This window comes from Molossus molossus, unplaced genomic scaffold (genome assembly GCF_014108415.1).
Source record: "Molossus molossus isolate mMolMol1 unplaced genomic scaffold, mMolMol1.p scaffold_m16_p_5, whole genome shotgun sequence".
In the NCBI taxonomy this organism is placed as follows: Eukaryota; Metazoa; Chordata; class Mammalia; order Chiroptera; family Molossidae; genus Molossus; species Molossus molossus.
In genome coordinates this window covers 3,179,511-3,196,572 of record NW_023425388.1, presented here as the reverse complement: position 1 = coordinate 3,196,572, position 17,062 = coordinate 3,179,511, and the positions used below count along the sequence as shown (strand labels likewise).

The following is a 17,062-nucleotide window of genomic DNA, read 5'->3' as shown; positions in this document are numbered from 1 at the left end:
GCTGGCTCCATGCACTGTCTCTCTCCAGGGAGCGGAGATGGAGGAGCCAGCATCAGGTCCCTGGGGAAGGGGTGCTGAGCACACCCCCACCCTCCCGTTACCCAGATGGTCAGTTTGAAGGCAGAGGTCTGTCCTACCTGGAAAGGGGGGAAAAGCCCCTGGTGGATGACTAAAGACCAAAAGGAAGAGTTTTATTTCAAACTAGTGGGTTTAATAGTCACAGCTCAAAGGCCTCATGCGCCTTGTGGTACGCCCTGGCCCGGGAGCCCAGGCAGACGGCTCGCTCTCCGGGCTCCGCGAGCATCTGTCAGCCAGGGGCCTGTCTGGTCCCTTCGGACTAGCTCAGACCATTTGCGCTTTTATGAGATAAAAGCAAAGTCTATCAGCCCAGTTCTCCACAACCTGCCAGGGAGACTTTACAAAGTCAGAAGACATCCCATGAAGCCCCACCCACTTCAAGAACCAATTGACACAGTGTGACCAAGGCTGGCCTCATGGGCGTGTGACCGGCGCCGTCACGGGGGGCCCTTGTGCAGAAGGGCCCGCACTTGGTTTAATTCTCTGCTGTCACCACCTTGAAATTCTTGATAATTGTGAACAAGGAACCTCGCGTTTTCATTTTGCGCTTGGCCTGTAAATTACATAGCAGGTCCTAAGCGTGACTGCAGGAGGGTCGGACCAACCTGCTTCCCTGCTCAAGACGCGTACACATTCCTTTCCCCCGGTGCCCGTGCACACACACACGTGCGCACACACATTCCACGGGAGCCTCTGCACCCCCAACAGTTCTGCACGTCAAAGCCTCTGAGCAGACTGTTATCCAGTCCACATAGAGGGGTCTTTCTTGGAGAGAGGGGGCCAGCCCTAGCCAGCCAGCTAGCCTGGAGGTCAGCCCAGCAGTGGCCGACACCTCCAGTGTACACAGGCCCTACAGCTGGATCTCAGGGGCTCCCAGCAAGTCAGATGCAGAGGTGGGGGAAGGCTAAGGACCCCGTACAGCTCCAAATCCAACAGCAGGGAAAGGCTAAGTATCACTAGGTACCCCCCAGGAGTGCTGGGTTCGAGTCCTACACCCAACCCTAACTTCCTGCCCTCTCCCTCCATCAGCCTCAGATGGCCAGCAAGTCCCCCCTGTGATTCACACAAGAGCAATGTCTTGGAGCTACGGTAGGTGGAACCAGCACCTTGCCATCCCTCAGCGGGACCCACAAGCTTCCAAAGGGAGGCCGCCCCCTAGTGGCGGCGGCAGGTAGAAGGCTGCTGCTGATTCTCACCCTTTGGTTCCTGCGTCACCCTCTTTGCCCCGAGCCCCCCTTCTGTTTAGATACAGAAACAGGAGGAAACGAGGGGTTTGGGCACAAGAGGAGAAATGCAAAGGAACACAGTTTTAGAAACAGCTGCACAGGAATGTTTTGTTTTGTTTTTTAAATGATAAAAGTACAAAACCAGGGCTCCTAGGAGAAAAACACGCATTTCTACCACCGCATAAAAAGAAACCCTGGTTATTGGTCAGTGCTCAGCAGATGTCGGGGAAACTCTCCGGGCTACCCAAATAAGCCCCTCTGAGCACGATTTTACTTGGTGGGCTCTGAACACTAAAATATTCCCACTGTTTAGGTGGTAGTGATGAGATAGGCTGGTATAGACACTGGAACAGAATCTTGTTAAAAACAGTTCACAAAACACCCAGACATACAGTCGGGGCAAATTTACCCTGAAATACGGCGACCACACAGAGCATCGAAAACCGTTGTGTCGGAAGTGTCGTCTGGTTTTCCAAGGCCAGAGAAAAGGTGGGGGGGGGGGCGGCCTGGACCTGCTGCCGCTGAGATGGTTCCTTGGAGGCGGAGATGAGATCGGACAAACCATCGGGGTTATTAACACGACTTCAAATTCGATCCACAACTAGGCTGTGAACACCCCAAAGGCTGGCCCCTCCCCACCACCTCCCTGCCCCTGGGACGGCGGTGGGCCCGGGACAGCAGGTGGCTCCGCTGGCACCAGGTCTGAGTGCTCCAGAGGGGGCCCGCCCCGTGCTTCCTGTTCCCAGAGCGGGAGCCTCCTCTGCTCGTCAGGAATGGGTTCTGGCGCCGGAGGACACCAGGCTCCGCGCCTTAGTGACCCGGATCGGATGCAACGCAGGGGAGGAAACGGGTGTTCTAGAACTTTCCTCTACTTACTAAGGAAGGGCCCCATGGAACATGGCTGGGGTTGAGTTTGGACGGCTGACCCGAGCCGTTCTTGTCAATGAGGAGAAGCCCCGCAGACCCCTCAGCACCCCAGGGAGCAAAGAGAAGGGGGTGTCGCTTTGACCAGATCCCTCTCGGGCCCTGGGCCCGGCTAACCCTGCGGCGCCTGCAGGCAGAACGAGGACCCAGCTGGTCTGTGCTCACAGCCTCACGCTGGGTGGGAGGCTCCAAACCCGGAAACCAAGTGCCTCCAAAGTGAGCGGACCCTCGGCTCAGCTCACCCCATCGAGGCTGAGCGACCCGGCCACCTCTGTGCACCCGGGTCCCTTTCAAAGTGACCGTGTTGCCCTAAAGCTCATTCCAACCCTGAAGAGAAGGGAGCTGGAAATAGTATAAAATAGAAAAGAATAAGAAAGAAAAGAAAACCTGAAAAACCTTCTTGCTGTTCCCAATGGGAATTCCTAAAATTACTAACACGCAAAACAAATATTCTTATGAATCGGAAAGGCCCGACCGACCAGAACAAAGGTTTGCAGGAGAGAAGAGACGTCTCCTCCTCCTCACACTCGGAGTTGTAAGCTCTCAGGAGACCCGGGGTCTCCACTGCCCCCCGAGAACCGGAGCCGTATCCCCGCTTGCTCTCCAGCCCTTCAGATCCTCCAGCGCTCTGCTCCGCGTGGGCAGTGGCTTCTGCTCGCCCAGCACCTCCTGGACAGACGGACAGACGACCTGCTGTCCCTTCCTGGTGGCTCCAGCCCGACATTGTCCTGACCTCACTCCTACCTGAGCTTTGGGGACCAGGTCACCAAGACGAGACACAGCGGAAGTGGTCCACTTACCCAGTTCTGATGGGTAGACCAGAAATTAAATTCAGCGCCGCTCAACCAGAGGAAGTCGGTTACTCGCGTGCACACAGGTCATGCTCAGGTTGTCCGAAAAGCAAAGACGGAAAACGTGCCCTTTTGAACATCCGTGTCCTCTGGGAGCACAGCTGTCCCCTCTGCCATCAGTGCGCAGGACGGGCCATCCAAGCCGCCTCACAGGAAGCCTGGCCCCTCCCCGCGTCGGGCCTGTCCTGGGCTGGACGGACTACATCCCCAGGCGGTCGTGTCACGGCAGTCCTGGCCACCTCCTGCGTGCCAGGACACAGTGTCCACCAGAGATCCTGCCCTGGAGGGACCAGGGTGATGTCCCTGCTAGTCTCGGAAACCTCCGCCCCGGGCGCCTGTCCTCCGGGCCCAGCCCTGTGAGCAGAAGAGCCCCGCTGGGTGGAGGAGGCCAGGGCGGCCCGGAGGAGAGGGCAGCTGGAGCGGGTGCCAGAGGGTCGGGAGGCCAGGACGCAGAGGCCTAGGGAAACCCTGTCTCGAGAAAGCGAAGGGCTAGGTGATGGGCTGCTTATTGGCAAAGGACATTTCATCTCTGTGAAATCTCACCCAGGCAGCCAAAACGGACAAGGGAAGAAATAAAGGTCAGAGAGTTGGAGGCTCCACGCGTCCTCCACCTGCCTTACGCCCGACACACAACTCTAATCACGGCTGGGTCTGTGAGCCACCCCGCGAGGGCGACGAGCAGTCACAGCGCAGACCCCACCACCCAGCAAAGGACACCACCCAGAGGCCAGCGCGGGGATGCTCAGGATAGTCACCTGGGGAAAAAGACACGTATTGCTTTCATGCTACATTGATTCTGATGATGGGACTCCGCGAGCAGGTGACCTCATGGACCTCAAAGGGCGACAAGACGTTTGTCATTGTCACACCACACCCTACCTACCCGGACAGGGATGCATGACCTTGACACGCACAGGACATCAACAGAGAAGAGGAAGAACAGAAAGGACTGGAATGGTGGGCCAGGGCTACCCACGTACACACTGAATGCTCTTCCTGCCACAGTAACGTGTCCTTCATAGACACACTGAACAACTCATATTGGTTCTAGAGACAGAAAAGCGTGAGTTATACACCTATTTGAGTATTTAATTCACAACTGTTTCTTAACACCACAAAATAGAAACCTGACAGACGTGAGCCACGGCGTCTGCTATGGAATGATAAACCAGTGCACGGGAGCTGCACAGGGGAACTGCACGGGGCAGCTCTACAGGGAGCTGCATGGAGGAGCTGCACGCGGGAACTGCACAGGGAGCTGCATGGAGGAGCTGCACGCGGGAACTGCACAGGGAGCTGCATGGAGGAGCTGCACGCGGGAGCTGCACGCGGGAACTGCACGGGGGAGCTCTACAGGGAGCTGCATGGAGGAGCTGCACGCGGGAGCTGCACGCGGGAGATGCACGTGGGAACTGCACGCGGGAACTGCACGGGGGAGCTCTACAGGGAGCTGCACGGAGGAACTGCTCGGGGGAGCTCTACAGGGAGCTGCATGGGGAGCGAACTGCACAGGGAGCTGCATGGAGGAGCTGCACGCAGGAACTGCACGCGGGAGCTGCACGGGGGAGCTCTACAGGGAGCTGCACGGAGGAACTGCTCGGGGGAGCTCTACAGGGAGCTGCATGGGGAGCTGCACGCGGGAACTGCACAGGGAGCTGCATGGAGGAGCTGCACACGGGAACTGCACGCGGGAGCTGCACGTGGGAGCTGCACTATGTTCAAGTGGGACGTTTCTAACGAAACGGTACATCTGTTTGTTTCAAAAAATACTTATGTCTGTTGTTACAAAATTCTACACTATGTTCAATAAATAAATAATAAAGTGGTTTTTTAAAAGTATGAAATGTAAACTTTGTTGCCCTTCCCAGCACGCACGGTTTCAAAGTTGCTCGGGCTGTGCCAGGGCTCTGGGGAGTGCATCCAGTCCCCAGCAGGGGGCCCGCCACCACGTCCGTCGCTGTGTTGCTGAAAAGGCGCTTCTACACCCTAACAGGATCCCAGGACCTGCCGTCGGGGGGATACCACCTGATGGGGAAAGCTCGACTCCAGGGCCAAGGGGACAGGCCGGGGACAGGCCAGGGACACGTCGTGACCGCAACAAACCGGGATTCTGATAACATGAACATGAGAATGAAATGTGACCCACGCGTTCCCTTAGCAAGTCATGTTATTGTCTCGTCAACCAGCCTCTGTCCTGGCACTCGGGGGTCACAGAACTCGAGCCACTCGGCAGGTGGCCCTGCGCCCTGACTGGCAATGAGCAGTGCGTCCCCCTCCGAGAGGCTGGCTGTGTGCCGTGGGGCTCGGGGCGGTGTCCGGTCTTCCTCCTGGACGTGGGGCCGCGTGCTCCCAGGGTCTGGCCCCACCACGCGATGGATTCCCTGCACCTCTCTCCGCCCACTTCCAGATTGTCGCCTTCTCTTTTCAGGCCGTGGGGATGCCTTGTTTGGGGAACATACCAAAGACAGCTCCTGAAATTTCCCGTGACAGTCAGGACTCGGCACGTTCAAGGAGGAAGAGACTCAGCTGCTCACTAGCAACGACTGTGATGACGCGTCATGGGACCTCCGAGCCCAAAGAGTCTCCCAGCGGGGCGGCACCCAGGACCCACGGGGCGCGCTGCGGCCTTTCAGACGACGGCGTCGATATGGGCCCGCAGGTGACCTCGGGCAACAGGCTTCCGTCGCCGTCTTCCAGGCTGGTGGATATCTGAGCTGAATCGCCTGCTCGTAGCCAGAGATAGTTTTCATTGACATCTACCAATACAAGCCCTGGAGGGCGCTGGAAGTTTCCATGAACACTCGCTGGAATCTCCACGGACCGGCTCTTCGAAGGGTGGCCCAGGGTCTGAGCAGGAGACCACCTCCCTGCGTGATCAGATCCAGGGCAGCGTTCGAAGGTGCCCCGCGTGGGGAAGTGGGGTTCCAAAGCAGTGATGGGCCCTTCGTAATTTTTTCTAAACACACCAAGGGCTACTAGGTCCGGGGCCTCCTGGGGGCTGGTAGAGGTAAGAAATAGGAGGGTTACATGAGTTCTCCAAAAATACAGACATTGCATGTATAAAGGATTGTACAGTGACCAGGGCCACGCCTCCGGCCAGGGATGGGCCGACTCCCAACCGCGTCCCGCTGGGAGCTCACGGAAGCCATGATGAGACCTGCGGTGAGGACAGAGGGAAACAGCTTTGTCTGAGAAATCGGGAAATTGTTCGGGGAAGGATTGTCGAGAAGCGCTCCCAGAACCATGGAGGGCCTGTTTCTCCGCCCGCGGCTCTGTGGCAGATCCGCAAGGGGGCTCCGCAAAGCAGCTCCGTGTGCAGGCGGCGTCTGCTGGCCCGGCGGAGCTCTGAGCAGCCCTGGGCCGCTCCCTACGGCTCGTCGAACAGCTGAAGGTCCAAGCGGACCACGATCTCTCCCGTGGGGACTTCGTGCAGCAGGAGACACTTGGTCACCGGGCCCTTGGAACCCTGGTCCTTCTTGATGTCGGCCACGCGGATCTCCGTCCGGCCCAGAAAATCTGAAAGGAGAACAGACAGACCCAGCTCAGAGCGAGGACCCCTCCCTGCACACGGGGTCTGGCACGGTCACTCTGCCCCCTTCGAAAGGGGTTGGGTGCGTTCTCAGGAATCCACCACCTGCGTGACCAGCGGAGCAAAAGGGAAAGGACACAGAGCGGGCAGAGGAGTCCAGAGGAGGCGCTCAAACGCGGACCAGGCTCGCCCACACCCGGGGACCGAGCGCAGCCAGCTGCCCGGGAGGCGGTGCCCAACCAGGAGTCCTGGCGCCGCACAATCTGCCGTGTACGTGAAACTTCAAGAAATCCCGGAAGAAAGACGACGACAGCTGGGACAAAAGCAGGACGGTCCTTCCTCCCCGGGGCTGTCACAGCAGCACGCCCCGTGATGCCGCAGCACCTCGTCGCGTGTCGAGCGTCCGCGCGAGAACGGGTGCGAGCCCGCCTGCAGGTGTCCCCGCTGACGGTGTTCAGGCCACCGACCCTGCGTCCACTCATTCGACAAGGATGCTTGGCGACACGCTCTGACCCAGCTGCTCTGCACAGGAAGTGGCCTTCGAGCGAGGCTCCCGTTTGAAACCCGGGACAGACACGGGTCCATTCGGCCCAGGGTGCGTGCCGTGGGAATGATCTCCAAGGCAAGAACAGCACACGGGTTTTCAACGTACACCCTAGTGAGTCGTCACTGTGTCTGGTATTTCCCTGTTTAGAGAGAAACCCAATTTAGCCCTGGCCAGTCGGGCTCGGTGGGGAGGGCGTCGGCCCGCAGACTGAAGGGTCTCAGGTTCGATTCCCAGCCAGGGGCATGTACCTGGGCTGCAGGTTCAATCCCAGGCCCCGGCTGGGGTTGTACAGGAGGCAACCAATTGATCTCTCTCTCACAGTGATGTTTCTCTTCTCTCTCTCTCTCCCTCCCTTCCACTCTCTCTAAGAAAAGCAATGTAGCGCCGCAGGTGAGGCTCAGTGGATTGAGCATCATCCCAGGGACTGAGAGGTCCTGGTTTGATTCCTGGTCAGGACACATGCCCGGGTTGCCGGCTCGATCCCTGGTGGGGGGCGTGCAGGGGGCAGCTGATTGATGTTTCTCTCTCTCTCCCCCTTCCTTTCTCTCTAAAATAATCAGTAAAAATATATAATTTTAAAAAGCACTGGAAAAATATCCTCAGGCGAGGATTAAAAAAGAAAGAAACCCAGGTTGACCTCAAACCTTCACCCGTCAGAATGAACGGAGACAGTGAGGCAGGCAGTGGTGAGAGGCCCAGATGGAGCCAGAGTCCTGTCCCGCTCCGATGTCCAGCCAGCTGCTGTCCTTGGGCAACAACCCGTAGCATCCAACCGACACTGAGAAAATTTCTATAAAAGTCCTAAAACAGCAGCTGAAGCCTTTGTATAGATCATGTCGACATCAGACCCTCACGCCTAGCCCGTAATTACCCTCCTTTGAATATCATGAAATTGAGACTGCAACCTGCAGACTTACCTTCTGGTGTTTATTGGCTTGAGGAAGACAGATTGCTTCTTAGAATCATTGGCCAAACCCTTTCTTTCCCAGGCTCAGGGCAGAAACAGAAAACTGGCTGCAGGAACAAGGCAGCCAGCACAATCCTATCCCCTCGACTGACCAGACGTGGCCGCAGGGCACCGACTGACCCTGCCACCTGTTGGGGCTGACCTTCTTCTCAGCTGGCTAGTTTTATCCATTGTCGCCGTGGCTTTGGGCCAAGGACTAATGGCCTGGGCGGAGACTTTGGGTACCCCTACTTACAGTCACCTGCTTTGGGGAAGCACAGGACACGGTGTTTGTCTAGGGGGGCTGGCCCCCTTGAGACTCAGCATGTGTTGTCACCAGCGCGGGGGTGCCCGGCAGAGGTGCAGCCTCTTTCTCAGGGAGGCTCTGGTCCTGTCCCATCTCCTCGGGGGGGGGGGGGGCACGGGCCATCGTGTGCAGCGTGGCAGCGTGTTTCCAGGTCAGAGGCGCTCACCCAGGAGAGCGCGTGGCGGGGAGGGAAGGACTCACCATCTGGAGAGAACTGGTCCCTCTCGAACACAGTGATGCACAGCACCTCCTGCTCCAGGTCTCTGATGAAGAACTGGCAGTTGGAATTCCACTTGGGGTTCAGTGTGTCCTGCATGGTCTTGGTGATGTGGCACTGGGAGCCCATGGTCACCTCGCAGTACGGGTTGCTCTTCCCTGCAGTGGACAGACCTGCTCGACTCCTGCCGGGGCGGGCTCTCCAGGGCGCGAGCGCGGGGTGACCCCCCTGCCACGGCCACAGGTGATCAGTGGCATAGGATGGGGAATCCGGGAGAAACTGCCACAACTCAGCACCGCGCTGAAACTAGGAACAAGCCATCGGACGAGTGGCCTGGCCTCCCCTCGCTCCCTCCGTAGATCGCGGCACGGCTGCCGGGAGACGGCAGCCCCTCGGACCCCTCGAAGAGCAGAGCAGTGGGAAGGATTTAAGGAAAGAACAAAAAACTCGCCCTGGCCAGTGTGGCTCAGTGGTTGGAGCACCAGCCTAGGGACCGAAGGGTCACGGGTTCAAGTCTGGTCAAGGGCATGTACCTGGGTTGTAGGTTTGATCCCTGGCCCTGGTCAGGGTCATGCGGGAATCACCCAATCAGTGTGTCTCTCTCACATCCATGTTGCTCTCTCTCGCCCTCCCTCCACTCTCTCGAACAAGCAGTTCTGGAAGGAACGTGGGGGGATGGGAATTCCCCACTGATCCAGGGCTGGGGGCCCAGCGCGCTGGAGGCTCCCTGGGTCCTTACCGTGGGACCGGCAGGGCTTCAGCTCGATGCCTTCAACAACGTTCACCATCAGCCTTCCGATCCCCGTCGCCCTTTGGGAACGGACTGCAGCAGCAGAAAGCACACGGAACGCCCGTGTTAACGCTGGACACCCGCCCACCCGTTGGCCCTGCACCGCGTCATGTACCTGCCCCACTGAAGGACACCCCCCCTTATACTCCTGCTTCTTGGCTACTGTGTGCCCTGCCCCCATCCTGCACCCCATCCCCCCACTGTCTCGGGCCTGTCCCCCAGGCCCCCTTCAACTGTAAGGACCCCGCGCCCCACTGGCTCTCTGCAGACCCCAGGAGGCGGCCGCCCGCCGGGCAGCGTCCGTACCCAGGTACGCCTTCTCCCGCTTCTTCTTCTCCGTCTCTATGTAGAGCTCGGAAGCGGCTTTGATCTTCTGCACCCAGGTGGTCCTGGCAAAGCAAAGGAGAGCGAGGTCAGACAGAGCTCGGACAGGCTCCGCGTCTGCGCCGAGCTCCCAGGACTCTGACAACAGAGGCTCGGGAAGGGAAGCCCTGTCTTAGCTCCCGTGATGCGAACAGTTGTTCCTCCCGCTAATAAAAAGGCAGGCGTGACCTTGTTGTTGAGGATCCCGAGACCTCCTCGGTGTCCCCGTGGAAGAAAACTGAGAGGCGATGAGGGCACCTCTCACTCCCTTCCTGGGAAGCATCCCGTTACCGGCCAACCCAGCACGGCCAGAGGCTCTCGCTTACGAAGCCATCGGAGGGAAGAAGGAAGAGCAGTCCCAGGCCAGGCCCGCTTCCACGGAGCACACAGCTGGCAAGCGCCTCACTGTGACACCCCCGCCGTCCTCCGGGGACCACATGAGCCCCACTGCAGCCAGGTTCCTCGCTGGGCACCCATGCTGTCAGCCTGTACCAAGCTCACCCTCAGGAAAGGATGTTTCCCGGGCTCCAGGGCAGAGCCTTGAAGACATGATGGAGGAAAATGTCCAGGCTCTAGGCTCCAGAACGTCTGTCCACGTGAGCGGCTGAGGAGAGCGGGTTTGGGTATCCTGTTAACCCCCAAGTCGCTTTCCTCTTGCTTTCTGCCACCTGGGAAACCTGAGATGCTCCATGTATCTCAAAGACTGCTGAATATTTCCACCCCCCTCCATTCTCAAGAAAAATCCGTTTCCATTCCTTTTAGTTTGAAATATTCAGGCCACGTGTCTGACTTTCGCAAGGTTCTAGAAGGAAGTATTAAGACCTCCCCGTCCTCTCCAGCCAGAGATCATGGCATTGCAGCTGGGGAAATGTTGGGGCCTGCTGACCAATTGTATGTCCCACCTGGTCCTGCACCTGGCGGAACCCAGGTCCCAGTGCCAGGGGGTGGCAGGTCTTACCTTTCGTTTATGCTTTCTGCTCGGAGGGTGTAGACGCGGTCGATGTGGGAGATGTGGAAGATGGGTTCATCCCCAGATGGGTCGGTGGGTAATTTTACTAGAACCTCATTTAGGAAAATAGGCTGAAAAACAATGTACAGGCGTTATAAAACCAGCTGGGTGTCTGTGTGTTCCAGTTAACTCTGTGTGCACATGTGTGTGATCCAGTAAACTCTGTGTGCGCATGTGTGTGATCCAGTAAACTCTGTGTGTGCATGTGTGTGTGTGTGGTCCAGGAAACTGTGTGTGTGTGTGTGTGTGTTCCAGGAAAATCAGTGTGTGTGCATGTGTGTGTGATCCAGGAAACTCTGTGTGTGTGATCCAGTAAACTCTGTGTGTGTGTGCACGCGCACGTGTGTGTGATCCAGGAAACTCAGTGTGAGTGCATGTGTGTGTGATCCACTGTGTGTGTACGTGCATGTGTGTGTGTGATCCAGGAAACTCTGTGTGCGCATGTGTGTGTGTGATCTAGGAAACTCAGTTCATGTGCGTGTGCATGTGTGTGCATGTGATATGTGTGTTCTGGGACACTATTGGAATCATGATTTTGTGTTAATACCAACTTTCACATGTAGTAAAGTATAAATATGAATCCCCCATTTTGCAGGTATTTTAAGTCCTTAGGAGCAAGCACTGGCCTGCTCCTCCTGCAGCTACCCTACTCAGCTGACAGCCTCCGCCTCACCTCCACGCAACTCCCACCAGAGTTTCATACACGGTTGCTGGTGACAATCTACATACGTACATCGTTCTTTTTTCTAAAATACGGCTAACCTTTGCTTCAGAGAAAATTCATCTGTCAGAACACTCCACCAGAGACAAGCTTAGAAAAACAATATCCCCTGACAAGAAGACACACAAGCTCTGGCCAGTGTGACTCAGTGGTTAGAGCGCCGGTCCACGCACTGAAGGGTCACAGGTTCGATCGCATGTTCCTGGGTTGCAGGTTCGAGCCGGGGCCACAACCAGGGCACATGCAGGAGGCAACCAATCCATGGAGGAGGAGGAGGAGGGGGAGGAGGCGGCACACAAACCCAGCAGTGCACACAGGAGCAGACTGAAAATAACTTAGGGAACTCCACGCTGGGACTGTATAGATTGGCTGGGAAAGGTGGGGGACAGAAATGTCTCCAGCTACCCTGAGAAGTCTGTAGGGGACCTGGGAATGCTCGGGAGGTGAGTACCTTTCCCACGCCTGCCTCATCTGCACACCTGACCGGAGCCCCCGGGCAGGGTGTGCCTTCCTCACGCCTGGGAGATGGGCAGCAGCTGTTAGGCAACTAACAGATGTTCATCAACCAAACTGAGTGGAGTCCCTTCCTGGCAACACAGGCCCTCGGAGATGCTGCGGGTTTGGTCCCAGACCACTACAATGAAGTGTTTTGTTTCTCTTTTATTCCTCACTAGAGGAATTTTTTCCATTTATCATCAGATAGACAGAAACAGACAGAAACATCGATGTGCTAGAGCCACATTGACTGGTTGCCTCCCACACGACCCGACCAGGGCCGGGGACAAACCACCACCGAGGTACATGCCCTTAACTAGAATCGAACCCACGACTCATTGGTCCGAGGGCCGACGCTCTAGCCGCTGAGCCAAATCGGCCAGGGCCCCCCGCAATAAAGTTGTCATCTTTTTGCTGGTGGAGGTTCTTGCCTTCAGTTTGTAAAAAACACAATTTCTGCAGAGCCCAACAAAACGAAGCTCAGGGAAGCGAGGCGAGCCTGCACTGGAAGCGACCCTGGCCTCCTTCTCCGCGCCCGGCCCAGCCCCGCCGGCGCTGACTGCTCCTGGAAACGCCCCCAGCAGCCGGTGCGAGGCCGCCTCACCGTCTTGTACATTCTGTACTGCAGGTTGGACTTGGGGCTGAAGACCTTGTCGGAGCCGGAGGAGCCCAGCGGCTTCAGGACCTGGGTGAGCAGCAGGAAGTCGTTGAGCAGGAAGCCGTACAGCTCCTTGTTGCTCTTGGCCTTGTACAGCTTCCCGCTGTGCAGGAACTTGCGCGGCCCCAGGCAGTTGGTCACCGAGTTGAACACAAGTTGCTGAGAGAGGAAAACAAAACCCACAGAAGACATGACGGAGCTGGTGGGGTTTAGGCTCCGGGTTTCCCGCAGCTGCAGGCTCGGCTGCCTCCGAATCCGCAGCGGGGCCTCGGGGGCTCTGCAGCCCCGGCTCAACCCAAGGACCTTGAGGTTACCACGCCGAGCGAACCAAGTCGGAGGGAGTCAAGATCCGTGCGATTTCACTCGGCTGGGATATGAAGCCAAAAGCAACAAATAAACAAGACAAACAAAAACTCATAGACACAGACGCCAGTCCATGGCGGTGACCAGAGGGAAGGGGGGTGGGGTAGGACAGGGTAAAGGGGGTCAAATATGTGGTGACAGAAGAAGACTTGACTTTGGGTGGTGGGCACACAGTGCGATGTACAGATGATGTGTCATAAAATTGTACACTTGAAACCTATATAATCTTATTAACCAATATCACCCCAATGACTTTAATTTAAAAAAACGTTTAGCCCTGGCCAGTGTGGCTCAACAGTTAGAGTGTCGGCCCATGCACCAGAGGGTCATGGGTCCGATTCCCAGCCAAAGGCCTGTACCCGGGTTGCAGGTTCAATTCCTGCCCCGCATGCAAGAGGAATCAATGTCTTTTTGTCACATCATGTTTCTCTCCCTCTCTCCCCACACCCCCAACCACCCTTCCTCCATCCCTCCCTTCCACTCTCCCTAAAAATCAATGGGGAAAGAAAATACCCTTGGGTGAAGATTAACAACAAAAAACGTTTTAAAGTCCTGTTTGAAGGCCTTAAGCAGCAAACTCACTGGTGCTGAGTGACGCCTCAAAGCCAAGCAGAACGAACACTGTGTTGGTGCAAACTAACCTCGTCCGACACACTGGTCCTGAACATGAGAAGGGCAATGCTCCCCGGCCACTTCCAAACCTTAGAGATGGCCCTGAGGGCTAAAGCACAGCTCCGTCACCCCACTGGGCTCTGTCACCTCATGCTCTATCTTTCCCAACCCAGCTCCATCCTCTCACGCTCAATCATCCCACTGGGCTTGATCCTCTCATGCTCTATCCCCCTCCCCATTCTATCACCCACTGGTTCTATCATCTTGTGCTCTATCACCCCCCTGGGCTCTATACTCTGGCGCTCTATCACCCTACCAGGCCCTATCATCTCATGCTCGATCACACCCCGGCTCTATCATACCACTGGCTCTATCTCAGGTTCTGTATCACACCCCAGCTCTATAATCCCACTGGCTCTATCATCTTGTGCTCTATCACCCCCCCTGGGCTCCATACTCTGGCGCTCTATCACCCCACCAGGCCCTATCATCTCATGCTCTATCACACCCCCCAGCTCTATCATCCCACCGGCTCTATTATCTCGTGCTCTGTATCACACTCTGGCTCTATCATCCTGCTGGCTCTATCACCTTGTGCTCTATATCACACCCTGGCTCTATCCTCTCGTGCTCTATCATACCCCCTGGGATCTATCATCTCAGGTGAGCAGGTTCTGAAGGAGCAGAGGAAGACTAAGGCAGAAATAACCTCACGAAGGCCCCCTTTTTTGACAGCAGGGGGAGACTGAGGAAGAGAAAGGTCGCAGCTGTGCCCAGGCAGCAATATGGTCCAGGCAGGTGCCACAGTCCCCAGTGCTCACATTTGGGCTCACATTTGGGCCCGTGGGAGATGCTCCACACAGCAGCCTTCAAGGCCGAGGCTCTCTCCAGAACTACCAGCCATACAGACTCCCGAGGAGAGTACTGGTGAAGAGGTAATAGGTTTGCAACATGCACCCCAAGACAGGCGGGGGCCGCCCACTGCCTCTGCTGCGGGAGAAAGAATCAGCGGTGCCCTTGTGACCAGAGACCGACAGGCATCTGGAAGAGTGGCCGCTCCACCTCCCTCCCAGGTGCAAGGAGCAAGGGGGCCGCCAACCGCCACGAGGCTCCGAGCCCAGGCTCAGGCGGCCCCTCGGCTGGAGCCGTCAAAGGCTATTCTCCACCCTCCACAGAAGAACGGGGCCTGAGACCACTCCAGCCCTTGTTCTTGCCAAGAGCGAGGCCGAGTCGCCTGGGGACAACGGTCAAGAGAAGGCAACTTATCACGTAAGTGTGGTGCCACTGGTCGCCCTCCAAGGGCGGGGCCTCCACTGGCCGGGCTGACACCCAGCATGTATGAACTGGGAACAGACAAGAGTGTCCAAGGCAGCATCTAACTGAAACGGAGGCACTGGTGTGTGCCCGGAACAGGGGCAGGAGACAGAAGCCGCGTGACTGAGCACGTGTGGACAGAGCAGTAGCTGTGGCAATAGTGAGGAAAGACCGGTCACTGCAGGACAGTGGCCTATTTCAAAGAGGGTCTATGGGCCACAGAAATCAAATGACAGCGTTTATTTTATTTTTAATTTTTTTTTTCTTTATGATTTCAGAAAGAGGAAGGGAGAGGGAGAGAGAGAGAAACATCGATGAGAGAGAACAGCGATTGACCGCCTCCTGCACGCCCCCCACTGGGGATCGGGCCCACAACCTGGGCATATGCCTTGACCGGGAATCAAACCGGCGACCTCTTGGTACATGGGTCGATGCTCAACCACTGAGCCACACCAGCCATGCTATTCTTTTTTTTTTATCCTCTCCCGAGGACATTATTTTGTTGTTGTAGTTCAGATAGAGTGGGAGGAAGAGAGAGAGAAACATCAATGTGAAAGGGACACATCGAGTGGCTGCCACCCACACGACCAACCAGGGCCGGGGACAGACTGCAACCGAGGTACGTGCCCTTAGCGGGAACCGAACCCGGGTCTCTCTGGACCGCAGGCCGACGCTCTAACCGCTGAGCCAAACCGGCCAGGGCCGGCCATGCTGTTCTTAAAGCTTTAAGGTGAAGAGCCTCACTGGAGGCTGCAGGGGGCGGACTGCAGCCACGAGGCAGGGAGGGGCCTTTCTAGCGCACGTGGGCTGCGGCGGCCCTTCTGCCAGGCAGACCGAGGAGCTGGTCGGGTCCACTGTCTTCAGGATCCGGCAAACGCTGCTCGGATGAGACCTGGGCCTTCCTCACCCTGGTGGCAACTGGCCTCAAAGCCTTGCCACCCATCGCGCTCCGGGCCCCGCCGTCCTGCTCAGGCTGTGCCCTCCCCCGAAATGCCCTCCCCAGACTCTTTCCGAGACAGACAGCTTCATCCTTCAACACCCAGCCAAGTGTCACCTCCGACGCTTCCCTGAGTCCCTCCACGACTGTCCCCTCCTCCCGGAGTGTGTTCCCACAGCACTGGGCACTTAGGTCTGCGTGGTACCCCTCTAATTTTGCTGTGAATATTGGTTTGACCCTCAACTTCCTCCAGAACTGCAGGCTTCTTGAGAGGGCCGAGGTCACATCGTATTGACTTCCACGTCCTCGGTGTTTAGGGCTGAGCGGGCACATGGCAGGTGCTCAGTGCTTATTGAATGATGGAGGAATGAAGGAATGAACGAGGAATGAATGAATGAATGAACGAGGAATGAATGAGAAATGAATGAATGAATGAGGAATGAATGAATGAACGAGGAATGAATGAACGAACAAACGAATGAGTGAGCCAACCAAACGGTGAAAGCCCCTGACTGCATATCAGCACAGAATTCCAGCTCGGGATCCCGGTCCATCACCTTGGTGTCCACCGGCCTGTCTCCACACTTGCATCCCCACCCCACACTGAAGGGGGACAGGAGGGGGCAGGGAGGGGATCCCGGTCCATCACCTTGGAGTCCACCGGCCTGTCTCCACACTTGCATCCCCACCCCACACTGAAGGTGGACAGGAGGGGGCAGGGAGGGGATCCCGGTCCATCACCTTGGTGTCCACCGGCCTGTCTCCACACTTGCATCCCCACCCCACACTGAAGGTGGACAGGAGGGGGCAGGGAGGGGATCCCGGTCCATCACCTTGGTGTCCACCGGCCTGTCTCCACACTCGCATCCCCACCCACACTGAAGGTGGACAGGAGGGGGCAGGGAGGGGATCCCGGTCCATCACCTTGGTGTCCACCGGCCTGTCTCCACACTCGCATCCCCACCCCACACTGAAGGTGGACAGGAGGGGGCAGGGAGGGGATCCCGGTCCATCACCTTGGAGTCCACCGGCCTGTCTCCACACTCGCATCCCCACCCCACACTGAAGGTGGACGGGAGGGGGCAGGGAGGGGATCCCGGTCCATCACCTTGGTGTCCACCGGCCTGTCTCCACACTCGCATCCCCACCCACACTGAAGGTGGACAGGAGGGGGC

The 17,062-nt window shown here is 57.3% G+C and overlaps 1 protein-coding gene across 1 annotated transcript in view; it reads right to left on the bottom strand.

Annotated features, from left to right (window-relative positions):
- Positions 1–6,439: 6,439 nt before the first annotated feature.
- ITSN1 (intersectin 1) overlaps positions 6,440–17,062 on the bottom strand; it is a 194,583-nt gene continuing 183,960 nt past the window's right edge. Inside the window, exons 34-39 of the mRNA XM_036242922.1 lie at positions 12,608–12,820; positions 10,737–10,858; positions 9,722–9,804; positions 9,365–9,448; positions 8,610–8,783; positions 6,440–6,595 (exon numbers count right to left, since the gene is read on the bottom strand). Coding sequence (XP_036098815.1) covers positions 6,447–6,595; positions 8,610–8,783; positions 9,365–9,448; positions 9,722–9,804; positions 10,737–10,858; positions 12,608–12,820 — 825 coding nt within the window. The 3' untranslated portion in view covers positions 6,440–6,446. The remainder of the gene's footprint in view (positions 6,596–8,609; positions 8,784–9,364; positions 9,449–9,721; positions 9,805–10,736; positions 10,859–12,607; positions 12,821–17,062) is intronic.